At 43.6% G+C, this 27,839-nt stretch overlaps 1 protein-coding gene across 2 annotated transcripts in view; it reads right to left on the bottom strand.

Moving 5' to 3' along the window:
- Positions 1-27,839, bottom strand: part of Znf462 (zinc finger protein 462) — a 145,240-nt gene that overhangs the window by 64,815 nt on the left and 52,586 nt on the right. The window contains exons 2-8 of one of the 2 annotated variants that reach the window (XM_042697387.1): positions 20,532-20,781; positions 13,967-19,593; positions 13,038-13,190; positions 11,258-11,326; positions 11,043-11,146; positions 6,706-6,824; positions 2,326-2,517 (exon numbers count right to left, since the gene is read on the bottom strand). In XM_042697387.1, the coding sequence (XP_042553321.1) occupies positions 2,326-2,517; positions 6,706-6,824; positions 11,043-11,146; positions 11,258-11,326; positions 13,038-13,190; positions 13,967-19,593; positions 20,532-20,751 (6,484 nt within the window). In that variant the 5' untranslated portion in view covers positions 20,752-20,781. The remainder of the gene's footprint in view (positions 1-2,325; positions 2,518-6,705; positions 6,825-11,042; positions 11,147-11,257; positions 11,327-13,037; positions 13,191-13,966; positions 19,594-20,531; positions 20,782-27,839) is intronic. The other variant, XM_042697392.1, reaches the window with a different exon arrangement.

Genomic DNA, 27,839 nt, shown 5'->3' with positions numbered 1-27,839 from the left:
AGTGGCTGAGTCAAAAGGCTGTCTGTGTTAGACAGGGTTAGTCAATATCAAGTGTCATGTTTCTGCAGCACTCACCTTCTCCCTAGTCCAGCTTCTAAGAGTTGAAAACTACTCCCTAAAAAGGTTAAGCTGTTGGAGGGCCAAGTGATGGTACTCAACTTTTCTTAGCCTATACTGAGGAAGATGATCCAGGTAGTAGGAAGTCTATTAAATTCTGTTGTCCTGTGACAAGGAGAAAGGCAAAAGGACACAAGAAAAAATGCTCTAGGAAAACTACTTCCTAGGAATGGTGACTGGATGGATCCATTTCATTTAACAGGCTCTACAGGTATAGCTTCCAGTCAGCAGAAAACAATTAATTAATATTTATTAGGTCTTAGCCAGGAGCTGGTAGCTTAGCCCTATCATCCTCAGGAGTTTTAAGGATCATGGTTCAAAGCCAGCCTAGACCAAGAAGTCCAGGAGACTCCTATATCCAATTAACCATCAAAAGGCCAGAGCCTTGAGCAAAAAAGCCAAGCAAGAGCATAAGGTCCAGGGTTCAAGCCCAAGTACTGGTGCATGCACACAAATAAACAAGCACAAAATCCTTAGGGAACCCTTCAATTTAGGCTGGGATCTTGCCCTCTGGTTGCAATGTACTATTTTTTTCTCCCAATGAATAGCATCTCAAGGTAGAAAAGGAGCATTTTCTCTACTGGCTCACATATATTTTCACCAAACCCTACGTCTGAGATTCTTCAAGTTTTTCTGGAAGAAAAGCAAACACCACAGACTTCCTGCTGCATTTCAAACTATTACTCAACAGTTAAGGAGATCATAAGCACAGTTTTCTCTATGAAACAGAAGTCCTTTGAGGCAGGATACCAGTAAGGGGTTAGAGTATTTAACACAATGTTTAATAGTTTGCAAAATCGAACTCAAGAAAGACTTTCTTTTTTTTTTGCCTCAGGAGTTACCTTTCCACTCCCTCCTATACACAAACCTCATGAAGAAAAATAAAACAAAACAAAAACCCTTATTTGCTGTTTAGATAATACATAAATTAGACCAAGTCAACAAGTTGGGCCACAAAGTTCAAGTCTCTTGTATAAACCCACATACTTAAAACAAAAAAACCCACCAAATTCAAACTTGTTATAAACAATCCCCTAAACCACATTTGCAACCAAACATGAATACAAAAATAAATTGACCATCCATTAAGTACCTTCGATGTGCCCAATGTCATACTAGATATTTCCTGTGTACACCTTTGCTCATTAATCTCCCAAGACAACCATCAGAGGATATCACTACCCAACGTTACATATAGTTATAGGGAAATACAACTGCGATGGGAAAGACAACTAGCACTGAGAGAAGTAAGATTCAAATATCCAGGTCTTAGAGCCACGTTCCTTCTGGTCCACCAAGCTCCTACCAAGAATGGAAGAGCAGACAGCTTGGGAAATAGCCCTTTTGCTGGAATATTCAAGCCAACAGCTCTGAGATACTGCCAAGAGGGATTGAAGGATGACACAAAGAAGAACAACTCCAAATTCTACACTGCCAAGATCCACAGCCTTCTCTCACTTCTCTTCAAAGCATCTGGTTCTGGAACTATTCGGGGTGACCTGAGGTGGTCTCTTTTCCAGGTTGATGAAGACAGTAAACAATAAACTTTCCCTTCATTCACTATGCCATTGCCTGAAGCTCCGAGACTCTACTCTCTTTTTCTCCCCAACAAACTTTGATCCTGTTGTCCATGGAAAACATTCCTATGTTTCTTCTGAAGTTCGCAAATTGATTACTTCCCAAACAACACTTTCTCAACACCCATCAGTTATAAGAAATCACTGTACTATTTTTAAGTCTGTACCACAATATCATATGACCTGCCCAGACAGGCAGTTTCCACTCAATCCATCCATGCTCTTCCTACTCTGAGTTCTGTGTAGTTAACTTAATATCCAGCAGCCCAAATGGCTCACAGAACACAACGTTCACAATAAAACAGGATATAAAGTTAAAAAAAAAACACAAATAGAAATCTGCCAGATATTGCTTTGCTCAAACCCACCATAGAAGAATCCAGACAGACATACCTACCCAGCATGCTCCCTCCACAGGCAATGCTAACATGGTACCCAGAGATGTTTCTACCAGGACTCTACTTACTTGCTCAGAGCTCAAATTCCTCCCCCAGCTCTAATATCTAGGTTACCCCACAGTTCTTCCTTCACTTAAGCCATCCTCTTTCCATTTAAGATTTCCCTGTGGGAAATTCCTTCAGGTCCACCTCAATTCTAAATAATTAATTCTGGCGTGGAAGCCTGTTCTTACCATTGGAGTCTTCTACTTCTTCAGCTGGGGTAGTCTTTTGTGAGGAGTGGTGGGCATGTGAGGAGAGGAGACTGACAATCCGTGGCCGGGGGAGGGTCAGGGATTTTCCGTGGACTTTGAGGGAATGTTCCTTCAACTGGCTGATGGTCATGGTAGAGAATGAGCACCAAGAACACTTGTAGGCATGTTCACCTGGAAGGAGATGGTGACAGGGACAGAACAAGGAGGGGAGAAAGCACAAGTGGAAAACAATACAGTTAATGCCATCTAGAAAAGCGGTTCTCAAGCTTTGTGGTCTAGGAACCCTCACAGGACAATCACTGGCCCATTCCCATAACCAGGGGCTTCCTGGGGAAGAAACTTCGTAATCAAGTCAACCTGATCCCTGTTCATCTCATGTTCTATGGACAGAGGTAAGATTTGCAGACCATTCTCACTGATTGTCTGTTACCTTCCTTAGAAAGGAATCCCAGTCTTCCTCTTTTTTCACACTAGAGATGATTCTGCCACGTTTCATAAACACATAATGATATGCCTAATTCCTAATCTAATAGCTATGAATGGCCTTTCCAAGCACATAATTCCTCTTTGGAAGTTTCAGTCTGCAATTCTTAATCTTTACTTCCAGGCTATCTACATACCTCTTCATCCCAGACTCTTACTTTCCTTTCAACAGTACAAAACCGGGTATAAAATATAACTATAGAGAGAGATATATTGATATATCTAGATATATCTAGATATACCTCTCTCTATAGTTATATATCCATATATCTCTCTCTATATAACTATATAGAGAGAGATATCTCGTGGGGCTTGAACTCAGGGCCTGGGCACTGTCTGTGAGCTTTTTTTGCTCAAGGCTAGCACTCTACCACTTTGAGCCACAACACCACTTCCAAATAATTCTTTTTTTTTTCCTCAAAGGAGGAGGTAACAATGCTCAATAGGAAATGTACTCATCACCTTGCTCATGCAACTGTAACCCCACTGTACAGCATTTTTACAATAAAAACCGTCCAAAAAAATTCTGAATCAAAAAAAATAATAATTTTTTTTTTTTTTTTTTTTTTTGGCCAGTCCTGGGGCTTGAACTCATGGCCTGGACATTCTCCCTGAGCCTCTTTGTACTCAAGGCTAGCACTCTACCACTTGAGTCACAGTGCCACTTCAGGTTTTTAAAATTTATTGGAGATAAGAGTCTCACAGGGACTTTTCTGCCTGGGCTAGATTCCAACAGCGATCCTCAGACCTCAGCCTCCTGAGTAGCTAGGATTATAGGCGTGAGCCACTGGCATCCAGCTAATGATTCATTTTTTTTTTTTTAAGAAGAGAATTTCACATGCAAACATAGAAGAGGAGGGAATCAGTTGTGCCTATCTCTAATATTCTTCAATAAAAAGTATATTTGAGCTGAAATACAGCATAACTTACCAAAACCAAATTAAAATGAGTGATTTACCTTTGTCATAAAATCATCTTTTCTTTTTCTTTTCTGCCAGTCCTGGGGCTTGAACTCATGGCCTGGGCACTGTTCCTGAGCTGCTTTTGCTCAAGGCTAACACTTGAGCCACCATGTCACTTATGGCTTTTTCTGTTTATGAGGTACTGGGGAATCAAACCCAGAGCTTCATGCATGCTAGGCAAGCACCTCAACACTAAGGTACATTCCCAGCCCATAAAATCAACTTCTGAGTTAATCATACTTTAAGGATACAGGGTGTGAAGTGGGTATGAAGTGGGCATATATACTAGATTAATCAATTCAGAAATAATTTTACATTTGGTAACAACAAGCAATTTGGCCTACAATCTAATTGTCCTACTTCTGAAAGTCACTATTAGAAAAGTATCTTTTAACACGTAGAAAACTTTATTCATATATATATATATATATGTATATTAAAAAAAAATTTGGTGCCTGTCTAGGGACTTGAACTCAGGGCCTGGGCTCTGTCCCTGAGCTTTATTACTCAAGGCTGATACTCCACCACTTGAGCCACAGACACACTTCTGGCTTTTTTTGGTGGTTAGCTGGAAATAAGAGTCTCATCGACTCTTTTGTCAGGGCTGGCTTCGAACCACAATTCTCAGATCTCAGGCTAATGAGAAGCAAGAATTACAGGTGGGAGCTACCAGTACTGGGCATAAATATCATTATTTATGCTTTGATAAAGGTATTAAGCAAAATTTCAAGCACAAAGAAATAATGTGAACATATCCTCCTGGTGAACTATCATTAAAATAAATTCTTGAAAAATTTGTAATAACACAGACAATAATAAGAGAATACATAGAAAGGCAAAGGATATTTTAGATGACACTATAATCACAACTCTTCAAAATAATTAACATCAAAATGGCCAAAAGGAAACACCAAATGTTAACAGTGCTCTTTAGATAATAAGGTTCTGGATGACATATATTTCTTTTATTTTAAATTTTCTGTAATAAACACGTATTTTGAAAATAATTATTATTACATTTAGACTACAGATTTGTAAAACCCTCAAATTCCTCAACATTATGCAGCACAGAAAAAAAGTACAAAGAGGTCAGAAGTCCTAGGAAAGAAAATATTTAGTTGCAGGAACTTTGATGGATGGCTATAAAGTCCCACAATTTGAGAAAGAATTCAATTCTGGATTACTTGTTTGGTCCACACTACTGCTTACTCCTCAATAAAGTAATCCACTTAGAACACGCAAAATAAATTCAGAGACTTTTAGAAAATGCATTAGCTTTCCTCAGCCAACCTTCTCTCAGTGGCTCAGAGCCTCTTCATAGAGGCTAAGCATCTAAGGTGTGATAAGAGCAGAATTACACAGCTCTCCTTCTCTTTCTGGATGCTTCCTTCTTGACAAGCAATGAGCACAGGGAGGCCAGTTCACTCGGTCAGCTCCAAGAACATACATTTCAGTGTGTGCCCTGGAACCCATGGGCAGCTACTTCAAAGTCCTTCCCACGAGCTGAATCATTCCCCCAGCTCCCAGCTGGCAGAGGACTTTTAACAAGGCTGAGACCTGTAGGAAAAACTCACCAAGATTGTCTCCACTGGATAATTTACAATACCCAGACATCAGAAAAGAGTGAGTTGAACTCTTAAGCCCCTTACTCTGTGGATGTTAGGAGACATTTCCTGAAAACATAATATGACTAACAGATAGACAAGCCCATTAATTAATCTCCCTGTCCCACCTGGTATCCCCAGGGAGGCTTGGGACACCTAGACAAACTTTTGTAGTTTCCCTAAAATAAGCTAGTTTCAAAGGCCCAACGCTGAGAAGGACCCAGTGAAGGACCCAGGTTCTAGATAGTTGTTTCCATCATTAAAAGTGTTATAAAGTGTTACACAGGTTCAGTAAAAAGTGACCCTGAAGGAGACTTAAGAATATCATGAGGACTAAATAGGGTATCTCTAACATGGGGGTACACGGCCTAGTAAGTAAGGAGTGACAGAAACCAGCACAGCTCCTGGTCGATCCTGACTCAAGCAAAAGGAAATGACTAATCAAAGGGCATCTCATAATGTGGTAAATTTATCTTTAGTGTGCATAAAAATTCTATGCAGGGGGCTGGGAAGATGGCTCAGTGGTAGAGCGCTTGCCTTGCATGCCTGAGGCCCTGGGTTTGATTCCCAGCACCACATAAGCAAAATGAAAAAAGCCGGAAGTGGCGCTGTTGCTCAAGTGGTAGAGTGCTAGCCTTGAGCTGTAGAGCTGAGGGACAGCGCCCAGGCCCAGAGTTCAGGCCCCACAACCGGACCCAAAAAAAACCCCAAAAAACAAAAAACAAAACAAAACAAAAACAACAATAACAAAAAATTCTATGCAATTCCATTAGCAAGACTAGGTTATTCCAAAGTTAAAAACTACCAAGCTGGGCACTGGTGGCACACGCCTGTACTCCCAGATATTCAAAAGGCTGAGATCTGAGAATCTCAGATCAAAGCCAGCCCAGGCAAGAAAGTCCATGAGACTCTTATCTCCAGCTAATCACTCAAAAGAAGTAGAGCTGCAGCTCAAACAGTAGAGTGGTAGTCTTGATCACAAAAGCTCAGTGGCAGCACCCAAGTCCTAAGTTCAAGACCCAGGACCTGCAAAAACAAAAATGAAAACAAAAAAGCAAACCAATAAACAAAAACCAATCAACCAACCAACTGACAACAACTACAAAAAAAAAAAATGACTCTAATTCTTACCTGATGGAAGAGTTGATTCTTTTGGCTTCAAATAAGCTTTATTTTTCTAGTTTTCTTTATTAGATAAAAGTAAAGCAGAACCTGCAACCACTTCAAAGAATAACTTACGCTCATGTGTGCAACAAAAGACTTTTCAAATCTCGTGAGCACACTCAAGTGATCCACCCATATGAACTCACCAGCATGAGCTTTGAGTATGTGCGTTTTCAGCCGGCTATTGTAGGAGGACTTGAAGGAGCAGAGTTTGCAGCGGAATGGTTTATGGTGTCCGTGGTGGGTCTGCATATGGCGATCCAAACTTGATATAGAAGGGAAGAAAGGAGAAAGGGCAAGATTTAAAAGGGCATACAGTATCTTCTCATCATCACTTTCCGGGAATCCACTAGTAAGCTGTTCTTCTGCTTATTTTCAGATGATGGTGCTCACATCATTACAACTAGGCAAGAGTTAATTCTAAGGGGTGGGGACATGCAGGGAGAAGCTAAAGGAAGATGCTAAGACACCTTCTTGGATTGAGATGTAGGGCAAGTTATAGCATGGCAGTTTGTTATATTCTTTTCTACTGAGGAGACAGAATTGCAAGTTATTATTCAAAAGGAAAAGGTGTGTTCTGCCCAGGCAGTGAGAATGGTTTTTTAACTTACACACACACACACACACACACACACACACACACACACACACACACACACACACACACACACGGTTGGAATTAGAGAAATTTAACATTTAACAAGTGGGGAAATTTTTTTTTGGGGGGGGGCGGTAGAGGATGACTAGGGATTGAACTCTGGGCTTTGTACTAGCTAGGCAAGTGCTCTACCATTTGAGCCACACCTCCTTCTGCACTGGTTATTTTAAATCAGGGTATCAGTTTATGTCTGGGTAAGCCTGGGATTTGATCTTCCTATTTGTGCTTCCTCCTACCATCAGGGATAACAGGCAAGCACCACCACATTCAGCCATCCTTTTTCCCCAAAAGCTGGAAAAACAAGTTTGGGCTACTGTGCTATATCATTGGTTGAGATGGTATCCACTCTCGAATTCTGCTTCCTAAGTAGCTAATATTACATGCTTGAGCCACTGTACTTGACTGGGTTTGCATTTTAAACGGTGGGCTGTTTTACTTTCACCATCCACATTAACATGGCTACAGGACAACAGTAAACAAGTCCAATGATCAAAGGGATGGTCATGCTTCCTGATAAACACAACCATGTTTGTTGAATATCAGTCTTCCAGAGCAATTCATGAGGAATTAATTAAAATAAACCTCTAGTACTTCATAGTAATCACTAGTCACAAAAATAATAAATCTACCAAACAAGGTATGGGAAGTTGTCATCTGTATGGAACCCTGGAGATCTACACTCCATTCGAAAGGACTCAGATGGGAATACTACTGTTGACCACTTAATGTGTAATGCTCCTCTGAGCTCCAAGGCAACATTCTCCTTGGCCTCTGGACATCTCCCTCTGGATGTTCTATATCTACTCAACTTGTGTTACACAAGCCCGTCAGGGATTTTCTACATAACCAGTTCTCTTCTTCATTTCCTCGTTTCTATAAGTGGCCCTTCTACCCTTCCAGTCAACACTTTCCTTTGGCCTTCATCCCATATACTTTTTCTAAGTCACACAGACCCATTCTTGCAGTTATTCCCTAACTTCTTAAGTCCTACTGTTACTTCTTCCAAATTATTGCTCTTATGTTGTTGTTTTCTAACTCAAGTAGGGGAACTATAGAGTCAGACCTCCTGAGATAAAAATCATAGCTATGACCGTGTGGCCTTTGGCAAGTTACTTAATCTCTCTAGGCTTTCATCTCCTAATCTATAAAACGGGGCTAATAATGAAAACTGGACTTCACAGGGCTCTTTTAAGAATGTAAAGGAGAATATGTAAAGACACTTAATCTAGTGCCTTGGCATATAAGGAGATGCAATTAATGTGAGCGATTATCACCAAACTCTACATATGACAAGTTATGCAATGAAGAGTCCTAATTCCTGGCATTTAAAGACTCTAAACATGGTCTCTACTAAAGTATCTTTACTAAAGCCTTTATCTTCTACAGTTCCTTTACGTATAACTTCAAGACCAAACAAATGAACCTCCAGGTAGTCCCAAGGAGACTTATTTCCTCCTCACCTTGGATCCTCTCATGGTTTTTTTCTTTTCTTTCTTTTTTAAAATAACTTTTTCTCTTTTAATTGTATTTCTTTCATTTATTCACTTTTTTTCCCCTGAGTATGTAGTACTGAAGAATCGAACCCAGGGCTTCATGCATGCTAGCCAAGCACTCTACCACTAAGCCACATTCCCAGCCCCTCTCATGGCTTTTGCCCCTCCATATCTTACCTCCCCCTTCTATTCTTTCTCCTTCAGTTAATTCTAATGTGTTCCATACTCTATAAGACTCTTCTTTCTTTGAATTCTACAGAATTATACTGGCATCCTTTCTTTTTTTTTTTTTTTTAAAGAGATAAGCCTTATTTTAGCAAGTGCTCTGTTAGCTTTATAGCTCAACCCTGTGTCCTGAAGCTAGGGTTCAGGACACGGATTATGTACTGTTTATTTTGACATTCTCCCAAGGCACAGTGCCAAGTGCAGGGTCCACTTCTTTCTTCAGACAGTGTGATAGGTGCTGTTTAATAAATAATGAGCTGAAGAGAATGAGACAAGTTTTATACCAGTGTATGGATATGAGGACAAAGATTGGGTCTGAGGGTGTGTGTGATAATAAAAAGTTTGGGATTTATTCATTACTGCTTCTTCCTGCTTGGCAATAACTCCAATTGGCACCTTTTCTTTTCTTTTCTTTTCTCTTTTTGTCGGTCATGGGGCTTGAACTCTGGGCCTGGGCACTGTTCCCTCAGTTCTTCAGCTCAAAGTAAGTGCTCTACCACTTGAGCATCAGAGCCACTTCTGATTTTCTGGTGGTTTATTGGAGTTAAGAGTCTCACAGAAGCCAGGCGCTGGTGGCTCACGCCTGTAATCCTAGCTACTAAGGAGGCTGAGATCTGAGGATCGCGGTTCAAAGCCAGCCTGGGCAGGAGAGACCGTGAGACTCCTATCTCCAATAAACCACCAGAAACCCGGAAGTGGCGCTGTAGCTCAAGTGGTAGAGCGCTCACCTTGAGCTGAAGAGCTGAGGGACAGCGCCCAGGCCCAGAGTTCAAACCCCATGACCGACCAAAAAAAAAAAAAAAGTCTCACAGACTTTCTTGCCTCAGCTAGCTTTGAATGGCGGGCGATCCTCAGATCTCAGCCTCCTGACTATCTAGGATTACAGGCATGAACCGGCGATCCTCAGATCTCAGCCTCCTGACTATCTAGGATTACAGGCATGAACCACCGGCACCCATCAGCATCTTTTCTTTTTAAGTAGCAAATAGCCTATCAATTATTTTCATTTATCATGGAAATGGACTGCAAGCTGGTATTATAATCAACTCCTTCAAAGACTGTGGAATACATTATTGGTATTAATCTCTTTTATACAATGAAAAGTTGTATCTTCTTAGGATCCTCTTCTCTTTTCATCACTCCTTATGGCCTTTCATATCTACCCTAAATTTATGCTTTTTTTTGGGGGGGGGGGGTCCGGTTGTGGGGCCTGAACTCTGGGCCTGGGCGCTGTCCCTCAGCTCTTCAGCTCAAGGCTAGCGCTCTACCACTTGAGCCACAGCGCCACTTTCGGCTTTTTTCTTTTTGCTTATGTGGTGCTGAGGAATCAAACCCAGGGCCTCAAGCATACAGGCAAGCACTCTACCACTGAGCCACCTTCCCAGACCTAAATTTATGCTTTTAATACTGTGGTGAGTAATGGGAAATTCATACTTCTCAACCCCCCTGGATCTCTAACAACTCTTTATCATCTATAACTTTCTTCTTCTTTTTTCTTTTTTACCTTTTAAAGGTACTTAAAGAAAAAAAATATCTCAAGCAATAACTCTTTAGTCACATAGGGTAGCAGTCTGAATTTTGTTAAGAACTCATTTTTCAAATGGAACTTGTTTTGTTGTTGTATAAATATTAAATATGTGCGCTGATTTTTGATCAATGTTGCATTTTCATTGTTCTCTCCCACCTTTCCCCCTCCCATCCCAATCCTCAAGTTACCAAGTTCAATTTTTATAGATCATACACTGCGATGCAGTCATTATATTGAAATGGAACTTTATTGCTTTGAATGATGGTTAAGTTTGGGCTGAAAGTCTGGAAGATCTACCTCAAATTCATTTGTTCTTAGTATCCGCATCTTCTCTTTGGCACATCAGAGCCATCTTTCAATTCCCGTTTTTGAAATGCCCACATTTGCCGATCACTACTTAGGCCGATCTTACAGATAAAATGGCTGAGGCTCAAGATGATATAGCAGCAAGAATGAACCATGAATGGAGCCCTTCTTCCTCACCTAAGATTCTCCTTCTATCTCTTAACTACCAAGACATCTCTCAGTAGTTCCCAGGGACAACCCCGCCCATTCCCCGTTACCCCTGGTAACACTTACTTGTGCCTGAAAGCAGAAACAAAGGAACAATACTGGCAGCTGTACTTGTCCTCTCGGGTAAACATGGCCAGGGCCAGATGGCTCCTCTCATGAGAACGCAGCCCCTGCATGGACATCAGGACTCTGTCACATTGACTGCAATGGTATCCCCCCGGCCGGGTTTCATCCTCCAACATTCCATCAAGCAAGCAGTGTCCACCATCCACCCGGCCCACCAGGGCGCCACTGGCATCTTTGGCTGCTTCCAATCCATCCAGGAACAAATGGGAAGGGTCTTCAGCCTCCTGCTAAGAGAACCACACACACACACATGCCCCACCAACAAAATAAATATCCATCATCACAGCGTTCATCTTCTCCCTTCCTTCTCCCAAGAGCATCAGCATTTTCTGTAATGCGTCCTCCCCTGCCTCTCCGGCTCCCCCTAGAGGGAGGGCAAGCCTGACTGTCATTTTTCATGCTACGGTGGGGACTTAGGGCAACATCATCTGGTCCTAGGTTGCTATTGCCTGGGAAATGTGATGGAGACTCTCCAAGCCTGAAGCCAGTTCGCTGACTCCTCATCTTAAAAAAGAAAATTCAAATGGTGATTTTATCTAAACTAAAATAAAGATGTGTTAGGGTTATGGCTCAGAGCAGGGAGAGAAGAAAGAAAAGTGGGGGTGGGGGAAGAAGCAGGGAGAAGGAAAAGATAGAAAGTAAAAAGGCAGGGTAAAGTGGCCATTGAACAGTCTTGAGCCATCACTTGGAAACAGAGTACTGTCTACTTGCGGCTCTGGAGATGTGGCATTCACCTCTTAACTGAAGGCTGCTGCCAAATAACTAAGGAGCAAAAAATGAAGGATGGGACATTTATGGATTTCACTCCTTTGATTACTGGATTTCAGGAATCAAGCCCGCAACACACAGCAGTGGCTTGCAGAAGAAGCTACTCGCTGCTGCTGTCCCTGGGCTGTCACGGTTCTGCACAAAGACGGAAGCTTCAGTGTTCAAAGGAGAGGTTTTACTTTGAGACAAAATTAGCCAAACTTGATATCATAAGGTAATATCAAGAGGGCAAATGGGAAAATGGGAAAGAAAGGAAGAAAGGAAGGAAGAAAGGAAGGAAGGAAGGAAGGAAGGAAGGAAGGAAGGAAGGAAGGAAGGAAAGAAGACAAAAGACTCAAGTATCCAGACAGAAAGGACAACATAGCTGGTCCACAGGTTGTTCTTGTCTGGGACATGAAACAATGTCTGTGAATCTGAAGGTAATACACTCTTCCTCCCACAGAATTCACTTCTGTGATCAGAAATGGTTAGGTGCTTAGCAATATTCTGGGAGGTAGACTCGGGCGTAGAAAGTCATTCCTATTTAGATGATGATGTTCAAAATACGCTGCCTCATCCAGGTGGGGGTGGAGAGGGAAGATACTGGGCAGCATTCAATAGGAAGAGGGAGGGGAGCAGACAAGACAGGTCAAAGGGCTCCCGAGGTCAAGTGTGACTTGAAGCCTTTTCCATTGAGGTTTAATTACTATCCGTTGTACTCCCCAGCAGACCCAGAATGAAAAGCAGAAACCAGTCTCTAGAGCTCTGTGTCCTCAGCCAGAAATTGACAAGTAAGAGGCAGGCAGTGGGGGGAGCAAATGATGGGAACAGAGTCCACCGGGCTCCGCTCAAGAGCTCTGGCAACTTGGGAGAGGAAAGATCTAAAGGCACTCAGCACAGAATACGAGGACATCACCAAGCCTCTTCCACCCTAGAATCCAACAGCTCAGTTCGCCCAACTAGCTCCTCGGAAGAAAACCAGATCAAAACCCAAGCTTTTCTGGAACACCATGACGAGGAAGGTCCGACCTGCAAAGAAATCAAAACAAACCAAAGCAATCCAAGCATAATTTAGGGATGTCCACATCCCAGGATGCTGTCTCCTGAGCTTCTTTAAGCCATGGATTAATAAGTAACTGGAGTCACTCACACACAGGACAAGGTGCATCTGGACCTTCCCCATCTCACCTTCACGGCCGGGACGCTGCCATACTGGACGTGCTTCCGTAGGTGATTGCAGATGGCTCGGAGCGTTGGGTGCACTTCCACACAGAATTTACACTTGTAGCCCACCACTTTCCTCTCCTTGATCTTTGGCACCTCTTCTAAATGACCAAAAGGCTGGTAAAATACAGTGGTAGCCATCAATACTCCAAGCCCTCCCGCAATGGCAGGCATATATTCTTTACTGGTATATGTGGTTTTTAAAGCAGATTAGCAGGTGAAACACCAAGGGGGATACAGGTGTGTATTTTTTTTTTTCCTATTACCAAACTTCATCAGTCATGGCACACTGCCTACCAGACACCGGTCTCTGGAACCCAAATATGTTACGGCTTGTGAGGAGAGAAGATCTCTGTGCAGAAGCTCATCGTCACTGCCAACTAAGGTTATCTGGTTTTCCAACCAGTTTTCAACTACGCGGGTGACACGTTGCATTAGCTGACTGCGCCATGAATGAACTTCTTGGTTAAAATAACCATCTACTCCATGAGGTGTTAGGTTCCTGAAGCAAGCACTGAAGACCAGGACATGGCTGAGAAGTATTAAAGGATACCAAGAGACAGCCCCACAACTGCCTTAGAAGAGAGCGAACAACGTTGTTGTATAACTAGACTTCAGACTGGGCTACTTGGCAGAGAGACATAACATAGAAACCACCCTGAACCTCCCCTGGGGAGCCATCGGAGGAGTCAGAGGGAGAGAAGGAGGGAAACAGAACCTTGAAGAGGGGTGAGCATAGAATGGGGAGATAATCAAGCTCGAAATGTTTAATTGACTTATTGAGCTCTCTGGCAAGCAAAGCCTGCAGCAGTTTGGCTGGCAACGGAGACGTGCATGTGGGCACCAGTGATGAGAGGCCTCCTGGGGGAAGGGAAATCAAAACATATCCTTACCCTCTCTTGTTTGAAATCTGCAAAAGCACCATCTGCATATTTCTGCTTGCTCAAAAGCTGTTTCCTCCTCTCCTGGCGTTTGGCACGCTTCTGGAATTCCTCATTGTGAATGTTCAAATGTGAGGTCAGCTCTGCTATGCTTTGCAATTTGCTATCACAGTGCTTACACTGGTAGGTAGCATTCTGCAGGCAGGGGGCATTGCTTAGAATGACGAAGTCCCTCTTCAGGTCCCGGCTGTGGTGATCGGTGTAATGCATGCACAGCAGCTCGGCCGTGCTGAAGGACAGCTTGAAGCATTTGATACAGCGAAACGGGAGCCACTCGATTTCCTGAGCTTCGCCCTCCACCTCGGCTTTCTCAAAGCTGCCTCTCTCCTCCTCTTCCATCAGCGGGGGCTTCTCGTGTTCGTCCGCATACACAGCTGTGAAGTAGCCTCCCAACTTGCTGGCATGCTGCTTCTTTGGGAACACTCCCGGATGACGCTTCATATAATGGGACACGATGCCCTTCTTGCTGAACGACTGGAAGGAGCACAAGGAGCACTTTTTCTTCTCCACTGCCCGCCGGAGTTCCTCGCTCAGCTGTGGGGAGTCATCTTTGGGTGGCGATGGGATGATCACCTTGTTGGGCTTGTCACTGATGGTCCGGGAGGCTGCCAGGCAGTGGGTGTAGTAGGCATCGATGTCGTGGCGCTTCTGGTAGTGGGCAGCCAGCCCTTTACGGATAGGGTTGGTGTAGGCACACAGGGCACACTTGAAGAGGTTGTTCTTGCCCTCTGGCTGGGCACGGACATTGTTGTGCTTGATCCGGTAATGCCTGGCGATGCCCTTCCTGGTGGAGCAGAAGTACTTGCAGAGCTGGCACCGGAACACAGTGTGGGAGACCAGGTGCGAGGTAGAGAAGTGAGAAGTGGACATGGACTCTTCTCCCACCTCCTCCTCGGTGATGGAGATTTGGGAGGGGCTCACTTCAGTGGTTATCTCTGGCTCAAGGGAAACTGGCAGCTTTGGGGGCGATGGGGAAAAGACATCAAATTCTGGCTGGTTGTGGTACTTCTCGTAATGGATCTTGAGTTTCTCCAAGGTGCCATGCGTGTAGGGGCACAGCTTACACCGGTAGGCGCCGTACCCCTGTTTGAAAATCCTGCTCGTCTCTTCCACGTCATTCTGGGACAGGTCAGTCGACTGCTCCACGTCGTGCACAAAGTCCTCAGCGGTCACCTTGATGGCCGGGTGTCGCTTCTGATAATGGGTCAGCACGCCGTGGATGCGGGTGTTGATGTATGGACAATGCCTGCATTTGTAGACCGCACCGGGGTTGATGTCGATGTCCTGGGCAAAGTCGGCAGCCTTCACTTTCATGCCAGGGTGCTTCTTCCCATAATGCGTGAGGAGCCCGTGCAGGTTGTTATACTCGGACTGGCACACCGTGCACTGGTACGGGGTAGAGGAGATGGCAGGGTTTGCTGAAGCCAGATGCAAGGTTTTCTCTGGGGAAAGTCTTGCATCCTCTGGGCATTCAGCTTCCTGCTCGGGGAGTGGGGTGGGGAGACTGTTTTCACAATTCACAGGACCTATCAAGTCTTCGGACGGAAGGATGGGTTTCTCAACCACATCTTTCTCCTTGATAATATCCAGCAGCACGGACTCATCACCATTCATGGCCCAGGGGTGAAAGGCTTGATAATGACTGGTGATGTCCCAGATAGAGACAGCTTCAAAAACACAGTCCCTACATCTGTACATTTTGGCTTCAGCTGGCATGGCGAGAGAGGGAGACGATGGGTCTGGCCCAGCCCAGAGTTTGGTCGCCATATAAGTATAATCTACATAATGCTCTGGATGCCTCCTTTGGTAGTGCAGGAGCAGCCCATTGGGCTCCGTGTGAGAGTAAATGCACCACTCGCAGTGGTAGCCAGCTTCTATCAAGCCATCTAGAAACGCCCATCGCATGATGGACGTGACCGTGGCCTTCAGGGCAGGGTGGTCTTTCTTGATATGCTTCCTCAGTGCATAGAAATAGGGGGAGGTATAAGAACACTGCCTACACTTGAGTGCTCGGAGCTTCGTCTTATCTCGCTCTATACCAGAAGGGGAAAGCAGCACACAACTGGCCGAGTTCTTCTGGTTCCGGTCGCAGAGGCTTCGGATGGTGGCTGTGTGCTGGCGGATCACATCTGCGTTGGCCTTGAAGTCTCGGTGCTTCTTCTGATAATGAATGAGGACACCTTTGACCGTCCGGTTCCCGTAATCACAATGCTGGCAAAAGAACATCTCATTCTCCACAGGAGGGCCATCTCTCTCCGCACTGCTCCGGTTCAGCGGCTGCATGGAGACAGGAGGCCGAAGGGAGTCTTGGGGCCCTTCGACCCCTCTCATCATTGCAGCTGTGGGAGGAGCCTGTCTGATATATTTGGCAGTGACCTTTATTTCTGGGTGTCTTTTCTGGTAGTGAACAAGCACTCCCACAACTGACCGATTGCTGTAGGAACAGTGTTTGCAGTAGTAAAGCTCAATACTGAGGTCTGGTGGCGGGGGCTGTGGGGGGGGTGGGGAACCCATGTTGGACATTTTGGGAGACATTGGAGCACCCACCTCAAATGATAATTGGGAAAGGGCAGAGCCCCTGTCCACAGACACCATGCGCATGGTTTTCTGGATCCTAAAGTAGGAGGCCTTTTCTTCAGGGTGTTTCTTCTGATAATGAACCAAGACAGAATGCATGTTGGGACTGGCAAATGAGCACACATCACAATCATACACGACAACGGTGTTGACCGCAGGGTCCTTCTGGTTTTCACATTCTGGAGTAAAAGTCTTTGAAGGTGTGTTTTTACTAAACGGAGAGGGCAAACCACCACCACCACCACGAGCCACAGGAGTGGACGTCGCCATGTTCTTGGGAGCCGAATTCAGAATCTCCCTCAAGGTCTGAGATTCTGTGTTCAGCCCTTCCTGCTGCTCCACCACATAGCTAGAAAATATCATGGCGTTGTTGATCTTCACTGTGGGATGCATTCTTTGGTAATGCGGCATCAGGCTTCTAACATTCGGGCTCGTGTAGGAACAAAACCGACACCGGTAGATCAGATCCGAATGATCAAAGTTGAGTACATTCATGGCTTCGGGGTGGTGTTCCCCATAATGCTGCTGGAGATCTTCAAAGTTGGTGTAATCGATGTAGCATTCCAGGCACCTGTACACAGCACTGTGATCATTTGGGTCCAAGATGTACCTAAAGCTGAATTTAATGTATGGGTGCATTCGCTGGTAGTGGGTGCTAACACTCCGGGCAGATTTGTTGTTAAAATCACAGTGTTTACAATAGTACAGTCTTCCAGAGTCACCAAAGTCTGTATTTTCATTACTGTGCTCAGTTCCATAGATAGGAGTTGGGGTACTTAGCAAAGCAGTATTGGAGACTTGATGGTCTTTCATGTTTGTTGAGGAGCCATAGTAATCTTCTTCATCTTCAGAAAGGGTCAGCTCAATCTCAGCCCCATTGGTGGCATTGTAATCGTGGGCGATAGTTCGGAAGTTGGGCTCTTTCTGGGGCTCAGTGGTATCTCTGGCCCAAATCTGTTGGGCTGAAAAAGCAGTGGGGACCTCCAGGATGGCTTCTGTGGGCTCTTCTTCCCTGTCCAGCTCGACCTCTATCTCCACTTCATTGTCTTCCTCTTCCTCCTCGTCATCCTCAACGTTGATCACCGCATCTTCTTGCTGTTTGGTTTGGTTGATCTTGCTCTGCAGGTTGCTTGCTATCTCGTCAATTCTAGTTCTCTTCTTCACAGGGGATAAATCAAGCGGGAAGTCATTAGCGAGCTTCCTAGAGGCTTTAGCTACAAAATTGTTCTTGGAGGACAACCCAAGAATTGAGGTCTGACTTTTCTTCACAGTGTTGCTGGAAGAGGGGAGGCTGTCTGTCTCGTTTTCCAGTGGTAGGCTTGAGGGCTGCCCCTCGAATTTTGGCAAGTTGTCACAGAATGAATGCTTGTGCTGCTGATGGACTCTTAGCCCTTTCAGAGTGGTGGTGGAGTAACTACACATAGTGCACTTATAAGGGTGCAGAGGCGGGGCTGGCGTGGGGGGCTGCGGCTGCTGGGTAGGTGGTGGCTGTGGCTGAGGGGGCATCTGATGTGGTGGCTGTAGCTGTGGTGGTTGTGACTGTTGTAGTGGCTGTGATGGTGGTGGTGGTGGTGGTGGTAGTGGTGGTGGTGGCTGTGGCGGCTGCTGTTGCTGCAAAGGGTCCAACAGGACCCCTGACTTTCTACCATTGATGCTCGAGCTCTCGAAAGACACCACGCCTTCGTTCAGTGAGGAAGAAATGCATTCACTCTGGGAATTCACAGCATCCCAATCTGACGTTGTACCCGTGTGACACTGTTTATGAGCCCCAAGTTTTAATGAACTCTTGCAAGTAAACGGACACTCGTCACATTTGTAGACAGCGGTCTTCCCAGACAAGTGGATGTTTTCTATGTGACGGGAGATGCTACGCCGGTGCATGGTCAGGAAAGGACAAAAGGGGCACTGGAATCTATTCATGAACCTTCTAAATGGAATCCCCTTGGTCTCCAATAATTTGTTGCCATCTGAGCTCATCAGCTGCTCAGCCGACAGGCCTGATGTCTGGTGATCCATCACACTCAAACCGTTCTCACTGTCTATTTCATTTAATTCTTCATCAGAACTAGAGTCATTTAGGATGCTGTTAGTTTCCAGGTCAGTAGAAGAATTGGTCATGTCAGTCATTCCATACCGCGATCTCTCTGCTAAGTTAATGAGACCAGAATTATGAGGTGACTTCGGCTTCATCTGAGGGTAAGACATGGGCGAATACTTGGAAGTGGAAGAATTGGGTCTCATGATGGAGTTGCCGATGGAGCCCCTGTAGTTAGATACGTTAGTGCTGGGTATCTCCCGGCTTGCAGCATTCATGGATAGGTAGCTGGAGTTGGATGTGGGGCTTGGAGGATTCTTCTGCACATCAGGTAGATTAGTCCCTTCCTGCTGCTGCCTCAGACTGGAAAGGATTTTGACCATACTACGGTGTTTCTTCATCATGTGGTCACACCAGCGTTCTCGCCGGGGCGTCTGGTAGCTGCACCACTCACAGCAGAAGTTGCCTCGAGACTTCGTCAAAGGTTTGACCATGGATTCTAAGATGCTACGCTCTACAACCTCTGCTGGGAGTTCCTTGCAGGGGTCCTGCAGGGACAAAGGCGGGACCACAGGATCTGGCAGGGGGTCAGGATCAGGTGGAGGAGCCGTGGTCTCCTTTAGACTGTTTTTGTGATACATCTTCTGATGCTTCAAGATTCTTGCCCTCCTTGGCGACTTGTATGTGCAAAACTGGCAAGAGAAGACCTTTCCAAATCCCTCGTGCATCATAATATTATAATTTAAGGATCCGGGGACAGGTGGTCCAGCCGAACTCCCTTCAGCTTGAGCTCCATGGACCTTCCTAGTGTGTTCTATGAGGAGATTTTTTGACCTGAAGTAGCGTACGCAGAACTTGCATTGAAAAAACTTGTTTGTTGGTTTGGGATTAGGGGAAATATGCTGACCATAATATCCTGGACTGTGGCCATAGTAACTTCCGGTCCCCAATGCAGTTGCATTTTGACCTAAAGACAATGTATTAAAAAAAAAAATGATGAGAAAAGTAAAGCAAAAGGGAATTAAGAAGTTTAGGCTGGGCGTGGTGGCTCAAGTCTATAACCATAGCTGCTTGGGAAGTAGAGATCATGGGATACAAATGTGAGGTCAGCCCATATAAGGGCAAACACGAGACTCATCTTCAACCAGTGGAAAGAGGTGGTGATGCATACCTGTCATTCCAGCTATAGGGGAAACACAATGGCTGGTAACATATGCCTGCCAGCCCAGCAACATGGCGAAGCTTAGCAGTAGGATTCCAGCCTAGGCCAGCCCAGGGAATCAAATGAAACTTTACCTCAAAAGTAATCAATTCAAAAAGGGGCTAGAGAGGTGGCTCAAGTGGCAGAATGCCTGCCTACCAAGTTCAAGGGCCTGAGTCCCACTATCCTCCTCCCTCTCCCCCACCTCAAAAAAAAAAAAATCCATCAGGCAAATCAGTACCATTTCAATAATATTCTTCAAGAGTATTCACAGAGCATTGATGAACATACATGTATTATACCTTGTGACAGATGAAAAATAAAGTACTTAACTTTAGATACAAAATACTTTAACACAGCTATCAGAAGACAACTTTTATAAACTGTAATATTTACAACTTTCCAAGAGAAACTTTGTTTTCAAAATTAAAAGTAGGAGTGTAGTTCAAGTAGTAGAGTTCTTGCCTAGCAAGCACAAGCCTGCCTTCAATCCCCTAAGAAGAAAAACAGTTAAAAGCAGAAGATATACAGAAGCTGGAAGGAGAATAATTTAGGATATGGATACTTAAGTGGAGAAAAAGCAATGTCCAATGACTTGCAAAGACCAAGAAATGTCAAAGCCACACACACTATGAACCATGGCTACAGGCTAAGAAAAGAAAACGAGTGCAATAAAAATATATGAGTTAGTAGTACAGGTTTACCTGATAAATCCTCCGCAATGGCAAATTCATCCTTTACTGAAGAAAATTCCACTTCTGTCTGATTCCCAGCATTCATGGACCCGGATCGGGGCTCATTTTCATTGTCCTCCGCGACATCAGTGGGCTGCAGGAATGCGGTGTGGACATCCTGGATGTGTGCCTTGAGATCTTCGTAAGATGGGGCTCTGAAGTCACAGCCATCACACTGAAGAACCTCCATGATCTGGGGCTACCCTCTCACATTAGGAACCTGAGGCACAAGTCAGAGCAAAGCGTAAAGAATGTGCTCGGCACATAACTCAAGCCGAGGAGGCCACCCAGGGACTAATGGAAAAAACTCCAGTTACCAGTACATTGCTCCTATTGGCTTTGCCAACTGGAGCATTGGCCAAAGAAAGGCAAGCAGACATAATAGAGAAGATGTCCTTGACTTCATCACTTCAAAGAAGGAAAGAAAATCCAGATAAATGTTTTCTGGCTTGATATATCTTCAAATGTCGTTTGTTCAAGAAACCTTAATACTTCAAAAGTTTTAACAGTTTCTGAGCTTCTCCACTAAATTCAAATTTCTTGGTAACTTAATATTGACTTTAGTCCTGCCTTGGATTCGTTTTCTTTTGAACTAGAAGGAAAGATGACCTCGATTCAGGGGGGGAAAAAGGCAAATCTTAATCTTGATTAGTCAGTTTAATACTACTATTATATTGGCATTTTAGCACCAAGTGATAGAACAGGATCAAATCTCGGGAGTGGCATTAAAGAGTTTATCACTTTTACTAATTTAATGTCTTGATGATATTGGGGTTCACCTCTTTCCTTCCCCAAATAATCTAGTTGTTCCCTTTTTCTTTCACATCAGCTAAATGATTATTTGCTCATTTACTACCTACCAATTAAAACCTAACAGCCTCTTCCATCTAATTAGGTCATAAAATATTTCTCATGAGGTTTTCAAACAACTTTGGATGACAATCCAGATTCTAGTTTAACATTGCACCTTGGCACTCAATTTACAGTAAGACAACAAAAGCTGGACATGTTGAAGAAGTGACTCTAAGTTGTAACATTGTCTTTTTCTTTTCTTCGCTATAGACAGGAATTATATACATGCAAGAAGCTGTGGATCTGGTATAGAATAAAGCGTAATATGCCCAGCTTTCTTTCATTTGGTGGTTCACTTTGTGAATGAAATACATAGAAAGATTCAGACTAACTCAGTGGAGAGTCCCACCATTAAGAAATCAAAATACATATTAGAAAGGTGTCATCCTTCCAATCTAAATATACATCCTACATCGAGATACCCAGTTATTACATTAATGAGTGAGTTACTTCATTAAGTTCACCACAAACTCTACTGAGTCATTATAATCTAGAACCAGATGTCCAAGAACTAAAGCTGGAGCCAGATCTATTTTATGATACAATTTTCTGTGCCTTTTTTTTTAAATGAAAAATAAATGATTTCTGCAGGGGAACAAAGGCCAGTAATACTCATTCAATGTCATGCAAGGAGCCCTGGGCATGACAATTTTCTATGAAAGAATGCTCCTCCTGGTTGCCTGCTAAAATAACTTCTGGCACGTCTAGCTCTGAACAGCCTGAGCTTGCAGAGTGAGACACAGATATTTACCTCCTCTTCTTTCACCCAGTAATTTATCCTTTTATTTATTTTTCTCAATAAACACTGAACTGTGCACCAGACTCTTTTGTTTTGTTTTGTTTTTTCTTTTTCAGCTAACGAAGTCTCAATATTCCAGATCCACAAGCTTTCAGGTCGAAGCACCAACCCAAATTGTGTGGAAGAGGTTGCTATCAGCTCTGGATCAAATTACAGCAGTCACCAAGGCCCCACCCCACTTCTCCTTGCGCACAGTCCATTAGACCTGAAAACAAATTTTTCCATGGTGCAGACGACTCCTGCATTTAGAACACTTCACAGGAAAAAAAAAAAAAAGAGCAGATCATCCAGTGTGTACTTCCCATCTCCCCCCCCCCCCCCCCCCCCAGCTTAGTCCTTTCATCTCAGCCAAACAAGCCACCGCTCTGCTGAATGTGTTTATCACACTTTCAGGAGATAGGAGCTCCTGCGTCACTGAAGCTCTAAGACTCACTAAGCTGCCCTAGTCCTCTGAGCTTTAGGAGCAGCCATTTTAGCTCAGAGCTTCTTCTCCCGTGCACAACATGGCTTCTTGCTCTTGAATTCTGCTAGGCTGGCTGACAATCATAAGTAAATGCTACCCAGGCAGGCTGGCCTCTTCCTCAGCTCTTCTCCTCCCCAACAAAGAATTAACTGTTTGCATTTCTTTCCAAAAAAGCAGCACCTTGCTCCTCCTCAAAGATCTCCAAGGGTTCTTTTAATTCCATGATTGATATAGTGGTTCATTAATTCCCAGCAGAGCACTGGGTCAGAAACAATGTAGACCCTGACCTAGACACTGTTGTACAACACCAGGATTTGGGGCTGTGATTTGGGGGCGCCTCCAGAATGTCTTGACTTCCTGAGTCATAGCTGTCCTTCCCCTCACAGTAGACATACCATCCGATGAGGCTTGCCAGATTCCAAAGTCTAATGACCTTTGTTAATCACCAGCCAGTCTGTCTGCATCAGCAGACCCTGCCAGCAGACACACCCTTCGACACAAAGGCTGTAGCTATTCCTTTTAGAAGAGGTTCTCTGAAAGCTCCATTGTGTGGCAGAGAGGAAAACAAAATCTCTTCCCTTCAAAACTTCAAGCCTTTAGAAATAATGCAACAAAAGGCTTTCTGCTGTGTGTCTTTCGGAAAATTTGAGCCTGGTATAACCACAACAAAAATTATGGCAGTGTATGAGAACCACAGGGTCCCTTTCTGTATTAAGTCATCCACCTAGAGGATGAAAATTTATCTCTTGATTCATTCTCTAAAATCTTTGGTGTCTTCTGAAACTGTTATCAAGGATGCTCACCTCATTGGATACAAACACAAACATCTTCTTGTTCTCGCTAGAAAGGAGATTAAAGGGTTATGAGATCAGATAATAAAAAAAAAAGAACCACTGATTTGGAAAAAGAAGAGATGATGAAAGTGATTTTCTAATGGGTTCTAGCTTTAATGTTGTAGCAGTCTTGACCTCAAAAAGAGCTCAGAGCCTTAGAAGAGGTTAATCTCTAGGCTACTGATGGAACCAGCAGCAGGTAGAAAGAATGGCCTTCAATTTGATGTCTGCACCTGCACTGAAATGAGGATGTTGCCTACTTTGAGAGCCATTTTGCCTTTGTGTACACATTTCTTCTGAAGATGCTGACAGAAGAAGAAAACAGAAATTGCTGGCATGGCCCAAACAATCAAAGAAGCAGAAACTTGATATGTTTATAAGACTGTGGATGTCTACTCTTGCAAAAAAAAAAGAGTAGAAGAAGAGTAAGAAAGGATAGCAAGGGAAAATACCAGACCTAGGAAATGACTTACTCATTCATCAACAAAAAATGTTGGTTTTTATTTTTCAAAAGGTAATAATCCTCTAAGAATCCAGTCACGAGACTAAAGGTGAGAAACTGAACAATTGCATAGATTGTTTCAATTAGTCAGAAGAACAGCAACCCTTAGAATTAACCTCGACCCAGATCTGCCACAAAATTATGATAGCAAGTAAAAGCCTTCATCTTCTATCCACATACTTCATTTAGTAACAATTGTGATTAGGAGATAAGCGGTATTTTTTATTCTTACTTGCCAAATCAGCATAATCAAAAGCAGAAAAGGAAGTTTCTGAAACTAACTAAAAAGAAATATTTTCAGAAGTGATGAGATCAAGCTACAAATCACACAAGCACCTCCAGCTCTCACCCCAACACAGTACTTCTAGGCTCTTCAAGGCCGGATAACTAGAACAGATAACAGTCCTGTCAGATAACTAGACTCTGGATGCCACCTGTACTGACACCTGCCAGGTGTCACTCTCCAAGAGCCCACACCTAACATGATGAGTCTTCCTAACTGTATTATCCTAATTGTTTGTGTCTTCAAACTACTTCAGTTTAATGGTTTGGTTGGGTTCTTTAGTTTACCATGATAGTTTGCAGATTTCAAAATGTGAGGCTTTGAAGGGAAACCCAATTGTTAAGGTCTGAAAAGAAAATGTAGGGGAGGGAGGGAAGAGAGTGAAAAGGGAAGAGAGAGAAAAGAGGGAGAGAGAGAGAGAAACCCTAAACCCAATCGTGCATGCTTGACAATCTCTTAAAAACGCATCTAGGGATCACGTTAAAGATCTGGAATATAAACGCTGGAACAAGAGAAAGGACATTATGACACAAACTGCTCTTTCTCAATCTGAAGAATGCCCACCTACTTTCTGAGCTCATAAATCCAAGGATCTATTATATCAGTTTTTCCACCTGGTAAGGATAGCCACAGGTTCATTCATCCCTTTGTCCTTCCAACTTACTGTCACAGGGAAGGGAAGGTGTCCTTGATGTTTCTCAGCATTCTCACAAGCCTGTCACCATCAACCCTGGTCCAGGTCAGCATGGCAAACACTACTCTTTAAGCCTGATGACAAGGAGATGGACCTCAAGCCAATGTCCACGTGGTTTTAGGAAGGAACCAAATGAAAACACATAGGCCTGGTCCTGATCTAACTTATTCTCTAACTGATAGACTGCAGACCAGAAATAAAGCTGTGAAACCCCACAGCCATGTGATTCGGTGGCAACTAATTACAACCTTTTAAAGCCTTTGAGAAATGGATCCAGGTTCACCATAAGGTGCTTTTCCTCTCTCCACTCCAGAAACCTACCTTCATTTCTAAGACAGGGATTCCCCAGTTCTCTTCAGTCACAGTCTTAAGAAGGGGCTTTTGTTAGCCTCTTTTGGTTTTCCTTTACGTACTTTCCAATGAATGGAAACCCCTATTACCCAAGGGCAGGTAGCGAAATGCATCAACATTGAAAATAGCTGAAATACAGGAAAACTAGCAACTTCAAGAGCATCCTTACAACAAATGTATTTACAGATCAAAGGCTATAGATATGATGAGGTTGAAGTATTGGGGGGAGGGGGACATTAGGAGGTTGATGTTTCTAATTTCAAGCCCCAGAGCCTAAATAAGTAATAGGGAAACAAATGAAATTAATCAACTTGAGAGTGCTACTGGATGGCTATTCTTAGCAATGAGCACTGTTCCATAACCCTGCTAACCGTTGGCTAACTCAAAGTTTATTAAATGTGTCTTTCTAAAGGCAGTGAATTGAGAAGCTGTTCAAAAATAAAAATTATAACAAACTAATAGAACTCCCAACACCTAGCGACCACCATCTATGCCACAGCATTTGGTATTATGACTATAGACTGGTGTCTTCAAATGTCCATCAAATGCTTTTGCTGTTTGCCACATGATCGAAGCCATGCTGTGTGTTCTTGAAAGGTCTAACATATCAAGGGGGATAAATAATTAAGGAATTCAGAAGGGAGACACAGCTGTTCTTCAAAACCAAATTTTCAGAAGAGAAAGGATTAATTTGCAGTCACATATGTAGCCTTCAATATGAGACTGAATTTAAATAGTAGCCAGGAAATACCACGTGACCATGTTCTGCCAGGGCATGTGGCCTCTGTTGTATGTGGCTGGCCTGGTCCATCTGTGGGATCTTGTAGACAAGCACAAAGTCTGAAACAGACAACTTGCAGATCCATAATCCAGTCACCTGGACAAAGATGCTAATCTTCAGATTATCTCTTATTTTAGGACTGCTTGCTCGCCTACATAAAGTTTTCAAGTAGTATAGCATAGGCTAGAGTAATATTTCATAGCAGATGCATTTGGGATGGTCATTCAAATGAGACGAGCATCTAGACATGTAATCCAAGCACAGGGGGAAAAATGCCAGAGATATAAGTAAGAAGTGATTCTTGGCTGAGTGACGTGTTATGAAAGCAGGTAGTGAATGTCTAACACAGAAAGAGATACCACAGACCTTGCAGAGAATTCATGCATTCCTTTGCTATGATCTAAGGCTAACTGGGGCCAACAGGCCAATAGGCAGTCTGCCAACTCCCCTGTCCTTAGAAAAAGGAAACGTGTGACTGGAACAAGAAGATAAAAGGAGAGAGGGGACAAGAAAAGAAAGGAAGGAAGCAGGGTGGTATCTTAGTAGCTTTAGACCTCATTGTCTATAAACAGGGTACCTGTAGTTCACCAGATAACTATTAATTCTGAGAAGAGTCTAGACAATTTTCTTGAGATGAGACTTAGTAACAAAATGACGATGCTTCTCCCACACTCCATTTCTCAAAATGCAACCAGGACAAATGACAAGTCTGGCTCATCGTGTTCTTTCAAATAATGGGAAACCATTCTTGCTGTCAAATAAATATATTAGAAATGATAAGGACAGAGGAATGCTCTGAAGTGTCATGAGTTCATGGGGAAGTTCCTGGGAAACTTTTGAAACCATTCTGGCTCTAGCATTTTGAATGAGAGGTAACTGATTTCTGTCCTCACCCACACAGGAGAGACAGAAAAAAAAAAATCACAGTGCTCTGTTTAGAGACTCTTCAGAATGCTGGCTGGGTTTCTACAAACACTTTCCACACTACAAGCACTCTCATTATAAAAATTGTAAAATTAAAGGGAAGTTGCAGATATACTGCTGGGTCTTCATTACAGAACTGATTAAGACGCAGAGTAAGCAGAATCTACAGTAAAAGTCATCTCCATCAGGAAAGATGAAAAATGTACACTGACTCTATTCCCTGTGAGCTTTTGAGCCTGGATGCTCTTGAGCCATGGACATGTCTTTATGGTCCCAACTGTTCCTGGCTCTCAAGATCCAGTCACAGGGCTGGGAAGGTGGCTCAGTGGTAGAGCGCTTGCCTTGCATGTCTGAGGCCCTGTGTTCGATTCCTCAGTACCACGTAAGCAAAAAGAAAAAAGCCGGAAGTGCACTGTGGCTCAAGTGGTAGAGCGCTAGCCTTGAGCTGAAGAGCTGAAGGACAGCGCCCAGGCCCAGAGTTCAGGCCCCACAACTGGACCCCCCCAAAAAAAAAAAAGATCCAGTCACACATACTAAGCCTCAATTCAGTGGTTTGGGTTTTAACAACTTACCTTGTTCTCTATCATTAGTCAAACAAACAAACAAACAAACAAACAAACGCATGATGGCTGCTGATCTGTGGAGGGCATAAGAAAGTTTTGCCAGAACTTTTTTTTTTTTTTTTAATTTGAGAAAAGCCCATAAAAAGTCCTACTGTAATCTCTTGGGAGACTTCTTTACTCATGGTTGGCTCCAAAAATTCAGACAAGTCCATTTTCAGCAACATGGATGGAAC

The sequence above is a fragment of the Dipodomys spectabilis genome, unplaced genomic scaffold (assembly GCF_019054845.1).
Source record: "Dipodomys spectabilis isolate Male_0828 unplaced genomic scaffold, ASM1905484v1 ptg000006l, whole genome shotgun sequence".
In the NCBI taxonomy this organism is placed as follows: domain Eukaryota; kingdom Metazoa; phylum Chordata; class Mammalia; order Rodentia; family Heteromyidae; genus Dipodomys; species Dipodomys spectabilis.
This window is presented reverse-complemented; position numbering and strand designations above follow the sequence as displayed.